The 17,951-nt window shown below is 36.9% G+C and overlaps 1 protein-coding gene across 1 annotated transcript; it reads right to left on the bottom strand.

Moving 5' to 3' along the window:
• Positions 1 to 7,491: 7,491 nt before the first annotated feature.
• On the bottom strand, positions 7,492 to 17,269 carry LOC114849598 (adhesion G-protein coupled receptor F3-like). Its single transcript, XM_055506503.1, has 18 exons — positions 16,860 to 17,269; positions 15,317 to 15,393; positions 15,018 to 15,030; positions 14,198 to 14,353; positions 13,876 to 14,028; positions 13,711 to 13,772; positions 13,541 to 13,599; positions 13,047 to 13,171; positions 12,263 to 12,493; positions 11,913 to 12,155; positions 11,506 to 11,646; positions 11,126 to 11,322; positions 10,709 to 10,888; positions 8,885 to 10,195; positions 8,348 to 8,389; positions 7,977 to 8,006; positions 7,806 to 7,882; positions 7,492 to 7,592 (listed from the first exon to the last, which is right to left on the bottom strand). Exons 2-17 carry the CDS (start codon positions 15,368 to 15,370, stop codon positions 7,814 to 7,816), a joined length of 3,066 nt encoding a protein of 1,021 aa, XP_055362478.1. The 5' UTR covers positions 15,371 to 15,393; positions 16,860 to 17,269; the 3' UTR covers positions 7,492 to 7,592; positions 7,806 to 7,813.
• Between the last annotated feature and the right edge of the window lie 682 nt (positions 17,270 to 17,951).

The following is a 17,951-nucleotide window of genomic DNA, read 5'->3' as shown; positions in this document are numbered from 1 at the left end:
TGAATGGAGCAGGATCCAGAAGCATGGCTTCAAAACACCTGACATGGTCTCAAACGTGCTGAACTAAACTTCAGCATAGAGCTCAGCATCGTGGTAAAGGTGAACTAGAAAATGTGTGGCAAAGGGGAAAAAACACAAGGTAAGAGGAACAGCAGGGCAGAGGGTTCCTAACAAAAACAGGCCATAAAACATTACAAGGATCTGTAATCAACACAGCAAAATACAACCTACAGCTCTATACCCTCAATAAGGTGCTCAAAGGTTTGTGGGAGTTTGCCCAACCAGTCTGCATGGATTGTGCGGACTTGGCTTGGTTCGCATTGCCGGAAGTAAGTCAGACCTTTTCCTGGTGTTGGACTTCGGTGGGGCTGCCCTTTGTCACCGGTTCTGTTCATTATTTTTATAGACAGAATTTCTAGGCGCAGCCAGAGGCCGGAGGGGGTCTGGTTCAGGGATCACAGGATTGTCTCTGCTTTTTGCAGATGATGTTGTCCTGTTGGCTTCATCGGGCCAGGACTTCCAGCGTGCGTTGGGGCAGTTTGCAGCTGAATGTGAAGCGGCTGGGATGAAAATCACTTCCTCCAAGTCTGAGGCCATGGTTCCTGACCACAAAAAGGTGGTTTGCTCTCTCGGGTTGGAGCAGAGTTTTTGCCCCAAGTGGAGGAGTTCAAGTATCTTGGTGAGGGAAGGAGGGTGAGATTGACACAAGGATCGGTGCGTCGGCTGCAGTAATGCGGTCGGTGTACTGTACAGATCCGTCGTGGTTAAGAAGGAGCTGATCAGAAATGCAAAGCTCTCAATTTACCGATCAACCTACGTTCCTACCCTCACCTATCGTCATGAGCTTTGGGCCAGGACCGAAAGGGCAAGATCGCGGATACAGATGGCTAAAATTAGTTTCCTCTGTAAGGTGGCTGGGCGCACCCTTATAGATAGGGTGAGGAGCTCTGTCACCAGGGAGGAGCTCAGAGTAGGGTCGCTCCTCCTCCACGTTGAGAGGAGCCAGTTGAGGTGACTCGGGCATCTGTTTCGGATGCCTCCTGGACGCCTCCCTGGCGTGGTGTTCCAGGCATGTCCCACCGGCAAGAGGCCCCGGAGCACACCCAGGACACCCTGGAGGGACTATGTCTCTCATCTGCCCTGGGAACGCCTTCCCAGGGCAGAGCTGGAGGAAGTGTCTGGAGAGAAGGAAGTCTGGAACTCTTTGCTCAGACTGCTGCCCCTGCGACCCGGCACCAGATAAGCACGTGAAAACGAATGGATGGACAATCAGACAAGTTACTAAGTAAACATTGTAGTGTGATACAGTGAACGTCTGTAATGGTTTTGTGTTTTATGGCTTTATTTGACTTCTTAGTTGACACAGCAGTCCTATCAGCAGCTGTTTGTTTTTCTGACACAACATACTGTACTGTAAATAGCCAAACTTGTTTGCATCTCTTTGCATTTTGACGTATGATTACAAATACATTTTTGTTTTTACTGCTCCATGTATTGTAGCAAAACATTGTTTTCTTCAAAACAATGCATAAGTGTATATCAAACAACAATCATTTTTCATGCAAGTCCTAATATTATTAAAATGTAAACATGAACACTTGCTTAATAGGTTTGTTCCCTTAGTTACATGAAGAACACATTTCTGGTAATTTTCAGGTTTATTGAAACCCAAAGGGATTTTAGCTCATTCAACCGTGAAAAAGCTTTTTTTTTAAGACTGGAATCCTTGATACTGTATGTCTCCTAACCCTTATGTTGTGTTAAGGTCAAAATTCACTGATTTAAACATATTACTTCTTAAAAAAAAATAGTTAATATTGTTTAACTGACTTTGTGCCCAAGCAGTATTTCAACAGTAAATTGTTTACATTTCCATGCATTTTTGTGTTATTCAACTTTTGTACACTCTTGGTGTTCTGGTCCAAAATGACATTATAAATGACGGGAACCTTTGCCCTGTAGAGTCTTTGGTATATAATGTTTTTTTGAGGCCCCTTTGCACAGTTCATTGTGTGGTAACACCATGGCAGATCAATACGCCCTAAATGATGCAGTGGAATATATATTTGATCATTTTGATGAGGAAATAGGCTTTTGTACAGGCTACTGTCAGAGGACGACAGCACGTTGGCCCATGGTGTTGTTTTCAACATCTTAGAGATGTGAAGACATATGAAAAACAAGCATAATGTGCCATAAATTCAATGTACATATTTACAAATCACATAAAACAACCTGCAACGTGAATGAGAAAAAAGACCATTGACCAGAAATTTACATCTAACACACTAATGTTCTTGTTCTTGTTAGTTCATCTTTAGTATATTAACATAAATATCTTGTCATACTGTGAAATTTCTAAGCCTAATTTGCTTTGGTTACTGTTGACAAGGAACACAGCAGGTGATATTTTTTATGATTATATAAAAATATTAGATAGTTTCAAAACAAATATCCTTGGTAACTTTCAGTCCAGTTCACTATGTTACATTACTTTTTGTTCTTATAGTCCAAATACTTGTTTTTTATGCGGTTGCTAGATGCATCAGTTCAGATCAGTAAGGTGATTGGGCCTTAAATAATAGGTGTTGATTTAAAACGTGTATTGTTCACAAGAAAAATAAGTTGATAAAACAATTTAACACAAAAAAGGGATAGTTATTACATTTTTACTGTTTTTAAGTTGAGTTATAATCAAATGGTCAATTTTAACAGGAAACACTAAATTGCATAACATGAAACAAACACAACATGAGGGTTAAACAATTTCCAGTAAATCAGTTTCTTCAAGCAAGTTAGGAAGTCAAAACATTATTCTGTCTTTTCCACATCTACTGATGGACTGATAAAAACTGATAATACCACAAACAAAAAGCACACTACAAAATGTCAAATTTGTATTAAGTACATTCATCTTGTAAGTAAATTAGTAACATTAAACTACAATAAGTCACATTTTATTTACAAGTAACATTTCATGAGCTAGAAAGAATTTGTTTCAAGACAAAACATCTTATTTCAGGAAATCCAACCAATTTTCACTTGCTATTAGGAGATTTCTTTACTTACTACAAGACAATAATCTAAATAATTATCAAAAATGTACACAATTCACTGCTGTGGAAAGTCTGACCCATAGCTCCATAATCTTCTTAACTAAAGTACTTAAAATTGAACTGAACTTTTTAAAAGAACATATTTACTGTATTATGAGCACAAAAAAGGTTAATAGTGTTAATGCTTTTAAAGTTAAATATTTCTCTCTGAATTGTGTGTAAGTAAAGTAAAAAGTAAAGTAAAAAAAAATAACTGAATAAATAAAAATACATTCTGCAGTGACTATACCTCCCACTCACTTAAGTACAGTATTTTAATGATTTCACTTGTTTTTACATTCTAAATATGGAAATATTCCCAATAATAAAGTTAAATTTTAAGTTCTTAAAAACAGCTTACGTGTAAAAAAAATTATTTCTGTCAGAAGACTCAGAACCTTGTATGTACTGTAATCTACCAGTAGTTAAAATAGTTTCAGGAAGAACCTGACCAATCCTCTATTCAATCACATTTTTTGTATTTATAAGATACATGAGTTAAAGGTTCTTACCTCAGCTTTCTTTTAGTACCATACAGAAGAAGATGAATAATCAGTCAACATTGCTTCCATTATGATATGACAGGGTTCAATATCTATGAGGCACACATCACAATTAACATCCTAGTCATCCGAGTCAGGCTTAGTTGGACAGAGTGAGTGGGCGTGTTTCATGGAGTTGTTAAAAGTGATGACATTATGGCTTCTGTTGAAATACTATTTGCATTTGTTATATTAGACGCACGGCTTTTAACTTTCTGATAAAGACTAAAATCTGATTACAATGATGGAATGTAATGCTGTATTTTATACCGTTGAGTTTTGATTCAGATTAGACCAAGGTTAGATGTCTGCCTTTAGTGATGGTTATGGTTAGTGTAAGGGGCTAGGGAAGGCATTACAGTATGTCATGATGAGTCCCCACTAAGATGTAGATGCCTACACGTGTATGTGTGTGTGTGAGATAGAGAGAAAGAAAGATAGAGTGAATAAAATATTGGTCTATTTGACTATCTACTGTAACTTCCTCTTTAAATAACTGGTGGTATGATGACTACACATAACATCATACTGTATACAAGTAAATGAGATGATTTTACAATTTTTTACAATTCATTTTAACAGGTACAAATGCTATAATTAACAAATACGTACATGTCATTGACACATTTTTATATAAAATCCGTGTTATTTCTGAACATAAACATTCTCCTGTTAATTGTAATTTAATTAGCCGGTACATTTGATCATTTTATACTGTATAGCTTTAGTGAACAGTAAATATTCAGTTTGACTTAAATAGCTATACTATAAAAATGTAAAATTTTAAGAGTGAATTATTAAATGGTTAGAAAATACTGACCAGTCCAATAAGTTTAACAAACATGAGCAAAGAACAATTGTGGTAAATTATTTGTGTCCGTTCCAAGCCAGTTCTCCACTCATCCTGAACTGCAGTTGCAAAAAACGGAAGTGAGAGCACGATTCCTCCTAAAGTAAAGTCATGGCTCAGCTGCAAAATGGAGCTTGATGCATTTTGCTGTAAAGGTACTTCAGGACAGATACAAGCAGGAATCCCCAGCTAGTGGTGGTGACCCGTGGACAAAATAACAGAAAACAGTAGGTTTGCTCACTCTTGGTGTTCTGGTCCGTCATTTGCCAAGTGGTACACAATCACTCATACAGTAGTGTATATTTATATAGTGTACAGTATATTTTTATTCTCCCTCTCTCTCTCTCTCTTTCCTAATAATGATCTTAGGTCCACATTGACATGTGAGAAATGAAAATGCATGTGTTATCCCTGAGAACAACAATGTGGTAAATGCTGCTGAATAATATAATGGACTTCAGAAGACACTGACACTCTCTCTGAACCTCATGGGGAGGACATTGGTGGACTGACAGACTGCATCACAGATTATATTGATTTCTGCGTGGACACCCATGTACTAGTGATGGGAGGTTCGATTCTTCTAACTTACTCGGATCTTTAACTCCCGAACGGTAAAGTGAACGCATCATTTCGAGTCATTTGTTCATTTCGTTCATTTACAGCAGGTGGCGCTGTGGGCGTTGTAATAATGGTCGCGATTCTCAAATACTATATATCGAAGACAACATGGTTTGCTTCAGCGGACAAATTATAATCTCAAAATGCCACTAGCAGTTCACACCATGTGAAAACCTAGCAAATACACATCACATTAACGTGACTTATGCCTTGCATATTCCCTGCCATTGATTAACAGCGCGACAGTCAGTCGCTTGGTAGCGGTCACATGATAAATGAACATACGAACGAACGAATGATCCGTAAAGATCTGTATGAACGAATCAGGAACGAACTGGACTGATGCTGCTCGCTACAGAGCCTGTGTGGCTCCGCTGTCACGTGATAAGTGCAAAAAAACGATCTGTAAAGATCTGTAGTACTTGGTGCTCGCCACAGAGCCTGAGCTCTGATGGACGAGAACGATGAACTAAACTGTGCAGCCCTAGCTGCCTATTATGTGACAGCTGATAGAGAACAAGTGAAAGTAAAACTTATTTTGACAATTAGTGAGACTTTTAAAGCAAAAAGTAATGAGTTCCCTAAAATGTTGGTGCCTTTATTGTTATTGTTATTATTTTTATTATTATTATTATTATTATTATTATTATTAGTAGTAGTAGTAGTAGTAGTAGTAGTAGTAGTAGTATATTTATATACTACTACTAATATACAGTACCACAAAATCAACATGTTGATCTAATGTTCTAAAGCATTGATTTACAAACACACATTATATACACAATAAAACTACACACATCTACAAGAGTCAAAGACCACTAATTGTGATTCCATGATTACATAATGTATATCAGGTGTCAGACGACAAGTATGAATGTCAAATATCAGACATAAATAACACCCGGGAAGTGTGGAGGGGCATGAGGACCATCACTGGCTACAAGTCCAACAGCCAGGTGACTGGTGTCTGTGGACAGGGCCAACAAACATAATTGCTTCATTAACAGATTCCAGGTTGGGCCAACACCCAACACCTCCCACCCCCCACACAGTGTGTGGCTGGACAGAGGAGCACCTTCAGCCAGAGGCTGATCAGTATTAGGTTCTCCACAGAATGACCGGAGACCCTTCCTACCGATGCCATCAGTCTGTGCAACTCCTCCTCTCTCTGAAAGGGTTGATCTTCATCCGTGCAATAACATGTATAATTAAAGGTTAGCTAGCAATTAAATGTGAATGTGTGTAGATGTGTTAGCATTCTGATTTTTAATCTCCCTACCTTCTTGATTGTACCTCCAACTGTGACAGCGATCAAAGTGTGCAAAATAATTTCCCCTCTAAAGTTTTTTGAATTTTAAAAATAGGTAAGATGTTCATCAGAGCAGATGGAAGAATTAAGGTAAAATATTCAAATGACTCAAAGTAGTACATAAAAACAAAAGCAAGCCTTAGACCTTACAGATGGTAAATTATGTATTTATTACTTTTGGGGCCGTGACATTCACAAAACAAAAACCTCTGAACAATATTTTGTCTTTTTCAATGTGACTGAATGACATCAACTGTGTGTGTGTTCTTTTTTTAAAATGTGGTTGTGTATTTTAGATTCTGAAAAGAAGATGCTAATTACCACATATAAAACCTTTGTATAAAATAAAATTATATTTTAATAATGTTCTCCATATAACAAAACAGCCAAAGAATTGTACTTGAGGTTGGAGACTTGAAGCTAATTTCTACTAAGCATCAAAACAAAATCCAATAATATTCTGTTACAAATAACATTTTAAATTAATTACAAAAAAATCTCTTTGTTTTGTGTTTTACATATATTTCATACACTAAGCAAAAACATAATTTGGCAAAAATGGTACTGTGAAAGCACTGTGGACTGGGTCACAACCACTAAATGCCATTTAGAATTCTAACTAATTTATTGCTTGCTGGTGATCTAAAAGTAAAAAACATCAAACATCAAAAATGAGCAGATCTGCATTTTGAAACTACTAAAATTGGATTGCAAATTACTTTTGCAAAAACCAGAATTAAAAATAATGAAACAACAATTTATTAGAAAAAGTTACTGCAGCCTTTTCAGATTTTACCTGCCCAATAAATGTCTGTTTAGTCTTACTAGCGACTTATTGTGATTTGCGGTTGTACATCTTTCCTAAATTAAAGTGACAGAGCTGATGTAACAGCTAACTTGGAATGGAATTAAAAACATTTGCATTTTAACATTTAGAAAACAATGTCCCACTGCACAATATCAATTACTTACATTTACATGTTACTGGATGTAATTTAAAGAGGAAACAAAATATAAATATCCACTACGACAATATCATATCTATAAACATTCAATTTTATTTGTTTCATCATCATTTGCATGTGTCTACAGTCTATATTAAAACAAACTTTGAGACCTCTTCTCCTGTAGGCTCAATGCTGCATGCATGACATTTGAATTTCCACCTCCATAACCTGCAATGTAGAGACATAGAGGTATGTGATAAGAAATTCACAAAAGGTTGAATGTAGTTGCAAAACAGGATTAGTTGCTACCTAAACTTTAGGAGGCTCAATCTATACTGTAGCTTGTCGTGTTGTCAATTGCTGTGACTCACCAATATATAAAAAGTGACCTATGGCATGAGTGAGACATAAATAGTGAAGTAATAAAAATGCACAACTTACCTTGGATTTCATTTGTCTTTTGTGTATGTGGTTGTAGTCAAATTCTTTGTGCTGTCACTATGTCCTTTGAATTTAACCTTCGAGTGGAGGCAAAAAGTTGTTATGCACATTTCTATTACTTGAATGTATATTTAAAGGTAAATTCAGAATAGACTGCTTTGCTTAACTCACCATTATCTTCTTCAACAGCTCTTCTCGGACCTGTTATTAATCAAACAAATCATTTAGTTTTGCAATGTTTTCTACAAAGCATCAATATGTAACGATCACTAGTTTTCTACAGCCAGGCAGCATTTTTTTGTTACTTAACCGCTTAGTAATGTCTTTTTATTAAAATGTGAATTATCAAAGACAGATCAATATCTGTCGTAGAAGAAGTTTTTTTTTAATTGACTGTCTTCTTCACTATCGACAATTGTGCACAATTAGACAGCAGAATTGTCAAATTACACACATATATATATATATATATATATATATATATATATATATATATATATATATATATATATATATATATATTAATAAAAGGACAAACCTACCTTCTGCTCTGCAAAGCATCCTGTTATCAAAATAAAAAGGCCCTGCAAGAAAGAAAAATAACAAAACAAATAATATTGTATGCCATCAATTACATGTGTTGCACTGATAAGTGCAACACATGTTAACATGTTATTGTGTTGTACATCATGTGAAGTTTGATGTGATAGCTAATGTCATAGTCAATGTCATATATTAAAAAATGATCACGTTTGAACAATCGTAAAATTGTGATATTGTAAATCCAAAACCCCAGATCACACCAGTTACCAAAGGTTTACATGAACTCATGTACAATATGACAACATAAATAAAATGTCAAATTGTGTAAACGGATAAAATATGTAAAATATTATGTTTTTGTCTAATGCTTTCAAGGAATAAAAGAGAATCTCCTAAAAGGCTTAGGCATAGACCTTCTGTAGTTATTGTAAGAATGACTGCGAAAAGCCCCATGGAGTGTATTGGATTTTTGATTCAGGTTTCATTTTGAATTCCGGGAGGTACCCTACAGTAAGTAAATAGTTCTTTCAAATTACCTGGAAGCAATTGAAGATAGTGAAACTGAAGCAAATAGGAGCATACAAGGGGTTGTCTTGATTCAATATGAGCTGAAAGTAGCCAAAGATCCATGTCACACCGAAGACTGGTGTTAAAATGATCACCACCTTCATGATGCTTTTGGCAGTTTCTTTGTCATCTGCTTTGCTGGCATCCGGGACTGACGACTTCACCAGTGTAACAATGACGACGATCATACAGAAGAGATTTGTGAAAAGAATTGCCGCCACAGGTAGGAGAAAAGCATGCATCGAGCCCACCAGGAGTCTCACATAAATTAGCCAGCATGTTTGCCTATTATAGTAGGCGGTATTGGTGTACTTGTAGTACACATAGCTGGATCCCACTATTAGGATTGGGAGAGCGTAGCCCACAATGCTGGAAATGAACATGAAAACTCTTTTCCTCAGCGGGCTGAAGACAAAGATGAGCTGGTGGACGAGCATGACGCTCAGACACAGCATCCAGCAAAACATGGCCAAATAAAACAGGTGTTTGCATATGGTAAAAAGGAGACACGAGCTCTCAGAGATGCTGCTGGGTGACGTGGAAGCCAGGAAACTAATGTCAGCAAGTAGGAGGAACGTGGCGATGTTCACCATAGCTGTGTGACGGAAATGCGAAAGGTTGCTCTTGACTACGGCCGACCAGACGAGACACTCAACAGTGAGGAAGATCAGCAGGGATAAGATGGACACAGCCAGGCCCACGTTGGTGATCATGTCTAGAGCGGGACCATATACAGGGATCTCCCCCTTGGACATGAGGACTGAGAATGAAGTGAGATGGTTGCACTCACACAGCGTATGATTGTCATCACTAGTGTAGGAGGTGCATCCTACATTTGACCAGTCCTGTTTTGTGAAGTTCCAGAAGACGCAGAAAGGTGTTGTTTTGTTCATTGGGTCAATGGGGAAGTTCATTGAAATTTCCAAAGATGAATCATTGTTGTCCTGCAGTGTGGCTGATAACAGGAGGCTGGTTGGGTTCATGTTTGTGTAGCCATTTCTTAATTTATCCATTAGATTTTTAATAGCAGCAGTTTTCAGTATCCCGTTGGCCTTGGTCATGCTCACATCAATGCCAAACACAGTCACATTACATTCAATAGTGAAGCAGAAGTCAAGTTCGATGTTTGCACTGTAGAATCCTTGGCTGTTGTTGACATTGATACGCTCCACCAAAACCTCCACAGCCTCGAGGTACGTTGATGACATGGAATAAAGAGTAGTTTCGTTGACTGCTGCCCAGGTCTTGTTTAACAAATTGCTTGCTGCCTCTATGAATGACTGGAACAGAATTTAGGTGTTAAAAATGAATGCCCTGTTTATGTCACAATTATGTATAGAAGAAAGTGAAAAAGTATCAATAGCCAGAATTTCTGTGAAGCTACAGTACAGTAACTTTTGCATCAGATGGAGATTAGCATACAAACAGTGTGAGTCTTGGTGCATATTCAGTAGAAGACAGCTCTGCAAGCAAATGCATAATGCATGGTCCTGCTACAACATTTAATGACATCTGGGTGAATGGTGAAAATTAGTAAACTTAGTCTTTCTGTAACCTAAATGGCTCCCAATAGTGTTATATTCCTACTTTCTTCTGTATTATCCCACGTAATATTTTATACCCTTTTATACCCTGTCATATGCAGCCCCCCCTGTCTTCTTCAGCTTTGAGAATCATCTAGTCATCTTGGTTTGTGGTATATTGCTATTCGTAGATCTGGGGTTTGCCCAGCTACATAAAGAACTATTACTATTTCTCAGTTATAGCAGTTATAATAAAAGTATGTGACTTACTGGAAATACATTCTCTTGCAACACAAAATTGGATGATGCCATGGCCATAGTATTTAAAACGGTAATCGATGCAGTAATGTCTGCGATGTTGTCAGTGGACTCATAGGAGGTGTTGTTACTAAGTTCCGCAAATATATTCATAGCCATCTCCTGGGTGGCCCCCAGTCCCATCAGAAAGTTCTACAAATGGAAACATTTATCAGTATGAGGAAATAAATTTATTTATTACACATCCACACAGAAAGTTATTTATATTATGCTTCCAGCTGTATCATATTATATAAACTCTGGGTGGCATAAAGACATTCAGATGCAAACTAGTGAGTTTATTCATTCTAAAGACACTTGATGACTTCTCTGTATGTATTATGTAGTGACAGGATGTAGGTAGAAGAGGCTACTGCCCACTGTACTCACATTTGCTTTATTTAAAATAGCGTTCAGCTGCTGGTTGATGCAGTAGTCATAGACTGGCTGCCATGTAGGGCCAATACATGTACGTGACATGTAGCCCACTCTGCCCTCTGCGCATGTTCGATTAATCACTGTGGATCCAGCTGGTGTATTTGGCCAAAAGACATCTGTCCCATTCTCAGTACAAATTATGCTTCCAGCTGTAGAAAAACGTAGAAAGACATTAGTTGATGTAAGAGAAGATCCAAAAGATATTCTGTTCTAAAGAAAGAAGATACACATTCTGGCAGTCAGGATTTTATATTAGAATAGTTATATTATAATATAGTGACATTAGGAATAACCCCAAGTAAATAAATTATAAATCTATTAAAATTATGTACCATAAATGACTGGGATATCGGCTCTTGCGGTTTTTTGTTGCCCCTTGGGATTTTCAAAAGTCACATTAACATACTGTGGATCAAGTGTTGTCTGACAGCTGGGCTGTGCTGTGAAAGTATAGACCAGGGTGTCTGCAACAGCTGTAGAAAAGTAGAGGGCTGTCAGATTCAGGGGTTAGGATTGTGCTTTCCATTTGACATTTCAATTTCTTCTTTCCTGTAAATGAAAATTTTCTTTCCACCTGTGCTGGTCAGTTTATTTAAAACCCAAACGTGCAGTATATTATCAGCTTGTTATGACTACTGACTATATTAAGATTAATAAAAAAAACGTTAAAAAGGATAGATCGCCTGCAATATTTTGTGCTGCAGCAAAGAGAGAGAAATAGGTGGTGTGTGTGTCTTACATGTGTTATATAGAATGCTCTGCGTTACACCCCTGTAGCTCCACCAGACCTTATAGGTCTCTGTGCTGTTTGGGATAATGGTAAAGAAGTCAATGCCAGCACTGTCAGTGGCCAACTTAGTGGAACAGTCCCCAATCAGAGGACTTGGCAGCATGGTGATGGTATCAGGGAGGAGTGCCACATTCAGTTGTGCCCTGGCCGTGTGTCTCACTGACCCAGTGGTGAATCCACATTCATATATACCTGTCATAAAACAGGAAGTCATTGTCTAGACCAAAATATGGATTAAACATTGTATTTTAACATCGTATTGAAGCAAAATACCGTCCATGTAAAACCTTAGTACTTGCCTTCCCAGGCGCCTGTCACCAGCTGAAGCTTTATTGCTATACAGGACTTGTAGTAAGGTGTGGCACAGAGGGAGTCAAGGAGGACCACGCTGCCATTGCTGAGTTCAAAGCGCTGGTCCTGCCTGGTCAAGTTCCAGCCAGCACTGCCTGTTGCCTCTTCGAAGGTGCACTGCAATATTGGGCTGGACAGGTAGCACACAGTACTGTTTGGGTAGAGTATGTTGACCATTCCTGTATGATGAAGAATAATAACAATAAATAATAAAACACAATATAATGATACAATGAATGCAGTGGCTTTTAAATGAGTGTACATTTACAATGTCCTCATATTTATTCCCCAGATAATCTTGAATAAATACATTTTGCTTGGTGATGTATTTTATATTTACAACAGTATAATGCTAAGGAAACTGTATGTGCAATAATTCTGTACATGTCAATGTTTGGGAGGAGGAATATTAACGTAAGAAAGGCTTAACAAACTTGTGATAGTAGTTTTAAGTATGTTTTAAGTGAATCTACAATTCAGGTCAATTCAGGTCAAGAGAAAACTCAACTCAAGTACTAATTACATTTTAGTGATACATGTGATAATTTTATAACAAATAAAATAAAAAAATATAAAATACTAACATAATACTAAATACATAATACAAAAATACAATACATCTATTTACACAGAGAAAACTTTACAGCTTGGTAAGAGGTACGGTAGCCTCCTTGCACAGCTATGTATGACATAATCACAAGCATTGTAATGTGATTTAAATACAATACTGACCTAAGGTGTTGACCCAAATTACAGCTGTCAAACTGTTTTCTAGGGAAGTCACTATTCCTTGAAGGAAAGATGTTTCAAATATGGCGTTGACAGAGGCCTCAAAATCAGCAATGCTATTACCCTGCCTTTAAGAGTTGGAGAGATGTCTGGTTAATAAGAAACATTTTATGTCGATAGTGATACAAAGACACAAAGAGATGTACAGTAAGATATGAGGTGTTCTTCAGTCCTTATGGGTCTATACCATACTTTTTCTATAGTATATAAAATACAGAAGTTAAAAAGTTTAGTCAGTTACAGTATTTATTACAAAATGTCTTGACAAAAAGCCTGATCACTCAAATGTTACAGGATGCATTCACAGCTCCTCAAGTCTGTCTATAAATCAAACTCAGGAGCTTGTTTGAACATTGAAATTGGCGCTAATTTGTTTCTACATTGAGACCCACATCAGGCAAAAGGATAAGGCATTAAATAATAATATTTCACAATACCTCTGGCCAGTAACGTTTAGGTATTGAAAAGCATTCAGTACTTGGAAGGCAGCTTGAAGCTTCAAAAAGAAAGAGCAATAAATTATTCATAATTGAGCTGTTACTTTGACAAACATCTAGAAGAATAGCTTAGTAGTAGTAGTAGTAGTATGAGTATTTGTGAGACACACCAGGGCTGTCTGAGATGTACCCCAGGTGCCTGCACTCAGCATAACTGATCCACTGATTAGCACTGTATGGTTGCAAACACACATTATTAATATAAGCAAATAAATTAAAAAATGACTCATCATATTTCTCATACATGCAAAACACAATAAAGCACAGCAAGTTACCATTGACTTTGGGAACGCAGAGTGGTGTTATGTAGGACACATTTGCTGTGCAAGAACTATCATTACAACAACTGTAATTGTAGCACACATCGTTGCTCCATGTGTAGCCAGTAGAGCAGTTGCAGGTAGTGTCGATTCCGATAATCAGGCACTCTAGAAACAAGAGTCAGAAAAGTTGTGCTAAACCTTGTAAAATACACCAAAGCACATTGTAAACCACAGACTGTCAAACACCTGATTTCATTTTTTTCACCTGATTTCATTGCAGTAGCTTATGAATTTTGAAATAACCCTACAAGAAGGAAAAGTCTCTGAAGGGTACCTGCTACCAGTTCATTCTGTAACAGTGTCACTGTGTAGGTGACTCCTTGGCTATCGGTCACTTGGAGATCAGTTGTTGCATTTAGAATTGACAGGATGGTCTGGGCGTCCAGAGTGATATTACTCTCTACCATCAGTTCGGCAAAGTAGATATCCTCTGAAACAACAAGGTAACATTTTATGTGTCACTGGTATCGTACAGTAGATGTATGTATCAAATGCATTTTTAAAATGCATCTGAAATTTAAATTTAGTCAAACAGGAGAACAAAACTACAGCTGCAGCAAGAAATAAAAGTAGCTAAACACCGATTATAAAATATAAAATGATGTAAAAATACATACGATAACAGATACGATAAGATAATAATGGATATATAATAGATGTATAATATTACATAAATATAAATAATATGTATAATAACGTTGAATTCCCAAATTTTGGGAATTTGGCAATCAGGGGATGTTTACAGTGCATGTCAAAGTTCATGCACTGTAAACCCGGGCATCATGCCAGAAAAGAAATTGTACAATGTAAACAAATAAAATAGTTGAATTATGAATAACATAGTTGATATTACAATTTTTTTGAGTTAAATCAATTTGGTAATTAAAGAAAATAAGGTTTTAAGTGGAGTAGTCTAGCAGATAAGTTAATACTATTAAGTTTTGTTAAATAAACATTGCATTTAGTGTATTGAATTCAAACTTAACATTTCATTTTATTTACCATTACTTAAAAATTTAAAGGCAAGTAAACTCAACTTATCTGGTCTTACAGTGTGAAGGTATTTTACTAAAGCATTATTTATAGAGACTCACCTTGTGCAAGGGCCTGCAATGACAAGAATATGCAAACAACAAGTTCAGTCATACTGGTAATATATTCCTACCTCAAATTTAAATAAACAAACTTGATCTTTATAACATGACAAGGGCACACACACACACACACACACACACACACACACACACACACACACACACACACACACACACACACACACACACACATATATATATACAGTATATACAAATTACCTTTCCTTGCAGTACAATCTGGTTGAATTGAATGTAGTACTGTTCAGAAATTTTTGCCACAATCTGACAAGCATTTTTACCTGATGGTAGATGTACACAGCTCCAATTAGAAATATAAGAAGCCTGGGACACATTGTTCTTCTGGAAGTGAAAGAATCTGAATTGTAAAGAAACAAGTGAAAATGCATGCTTCTATAACTGCACCAAAACATACAGACCCTGGAAGGTTTATGGTCGTGTTTATCTTTTCCACAGAAGCACAGTTAAGCTGAAAAGACAACACTTATTTGTTCAATGTAAATGATGAAACAAATAAGCTCTCCTCAGCACTGAAGTCATTGAAAGGACAGAAGCCTGTTTCACACAAAGACCTTGACAAAATATCTAACAGAAAAAAATACTTATTCTAACAAGCCCCCAGGGTTAATAAAAAATGCCAATTTGAGTTTTGCTACATAACCCTACATTACAGTAGGCATGATAGTGCTTTTAAACCTGCATTCGTTTAGTTATAATATATTACAGACTAAAAACAAAATACTGAGAACTGTTGTGAAGCGCTGTGACATTTTTAACTGTTAAACCCATCACATACTGTAGTACTCTATAAAGTACTACAATGCTGTGGCTTCCAAACAGAGGCCTGCTAGCTCAATGGTGAAGCATGAGTGGGAAAAGACGGTAGCCCACTGCTTCCCTATTAAGGGGAAGGATCAAATGCAGAGGACACAATTTACCAAAGAGGCTCAATTAAATATGTGTCTGTTCATATCTTATGTTATCTTATCTTTAAATTCTCAGGCACTTCTTTTTCTTTACCTTGGTGCAGCTCGTAGGATGAACAATCAATTGACATCATGTTTTCTGAATAAACATCAATTCCATATTTAAAATATGGCTGTGTTTATGCCTGTGTATGCCTGCCTCACATTTGTGTCAACGTATAATCAGTGAGGTAAAATACCCAGGGACATGGTACAGACATTGACCAACAAGTTTCCCTGTTGGGGTAGAATATACAGTAACTTCCTTTAAGCTACTGGTACAATGTGGTCATTAACTCTAGCAAAATAATAATACAGTCACCCTATCAGTTACAAATACTAATGGTTACAAACACTAAACAAACTAACTTCCGATGGAGTATTTAATTCCAATGGAGTCATGACACATACATTGAAAAGAAATACATTGCGTTTCATGCACATGTGTTCCACAGGCGCCCTAAACATTTGAACATCTAAATCTATTTTAAATCCTAATTACTCTCTTATTCTTGATTACATATGTACTGTACATCAAGTAAATAACTACTTTATGAATCCTTATCCTAAATTTGTTTTTAAGATACTGAAACAATAACTTTGTTTAGGTGGAAAAAACTCAAGCTTTTATGTAGAGAAATGTGTTTACATTATAACCTGTATTTTTGCAACTCTAGTTAGGTAAAATAATAAATACATCTTCTCTTACAAATATAGTCAGTGAATAGTACTGTTTACAAAATAGTTGTGCTGTCTTTTACTGTAATGCATCAACATGAACATATTAACACTGATTCTGTGATTCAGTGAAGTGATCAGTTTTATAAAAGTTCTAAACACGTCACTGTAAATTTCTTACCTTAGTATTATGCAGATGATTAACCTGTTGACTTTGTTGTTATTAGGAATCAGGAAGATGACTGTACTCCATTGAGATCAGATACACACCAGATTTACAATGACCACATCTGTCAGAAAGACTTGGTTTGGATGGAAAGGGTGTGTTTGTGTTAGTTGAGGTGGGGAAGTGGAGTGGGAGTTGTTACAGAACAGGATGTTACAGATTTGTTGTTTAAAGATCATTTGCATTGATGGCATGTAAACAAGTCATCAAGATTGGGGAGCAGATGCACAGTCTTTCAGCTTTCCATGAACATTTGTCTATCAAATCAAGCTTTCTCCTTCAGGAGGTCACTCAGCAGAAGCCTTTGGCCACTATTGATTCACTTTATACCTGGAGAATCCTTAATGATCATGAAATTGATTATTTAAGTTGTATGTTTTCAGTTATAGTATGTGTGAGAGTATAATTTTCACATGTGATGATGTGAAAATATTTCACTTGTAACTACACTCTCTTCTCATTTACTGTAAATGTACAGTATCAGCTCTGAGGTCGGTGAGTTTAGTTCAAACAACTACATATTTTATTTTAATAATGATTCTCATGTCGACAATTAGATCAAAAGATAGAAAGTCCATGATTGACTTAGTGGCTACAGAGTGTCCATGTTCAGAATGCCTGATCAAGATAGCAGATCACAGCGTAGAAGATGACACTGGCCACCACAGACTCAGAGAACATCCTCAGCATGGAGCTGCAGACGTTAAAGGACCTGAGCCTCCTCAGGAAGTACATCCTGCTCGGAGCCTTCTTGTTCACAGCTGAGGAGTACACTTCCAGGTATTTGTACAGTACTCAGTCACAACCTCCACTTCTTCATTTTAATAGAAACAGGACCCAGTTTACCTAAAGTCAATCACCAGCTCCTTATTTTGCTGATGTTCAGTTGGAGGTGGTTCTGTCCACACCAGTCCACAAAACTGTCCACCACTCCCTCTGACGTTACTACCCTGGATACATCGTACATTAGCATCAGAGAAATCTTGGAAATGACAGGACTCTGAGTTGTGCCTGAAGTCAGAGATGTACAGGTTGAAGAGGACACAC

The sequence above is a fragment of the Betta splendens genome, chromosome 24 (genome assembly GCF_900634795.4).
Source record: "Betta splendens chromosome 24, fBetSpl5.4, whole genome shotgun sequence".
Taxonomy (NCBI): domain Eukaryota; kingdom Metazoa; phylum Chordata; class Actinopteri; order Anabantiformes; family Osphronemidae; genus Betta; species Betta splendens.
Note: the sequence above shows the minus strand (reverse complement) of the source record. Positions and strands in the feature narration are given on the sequence as shown.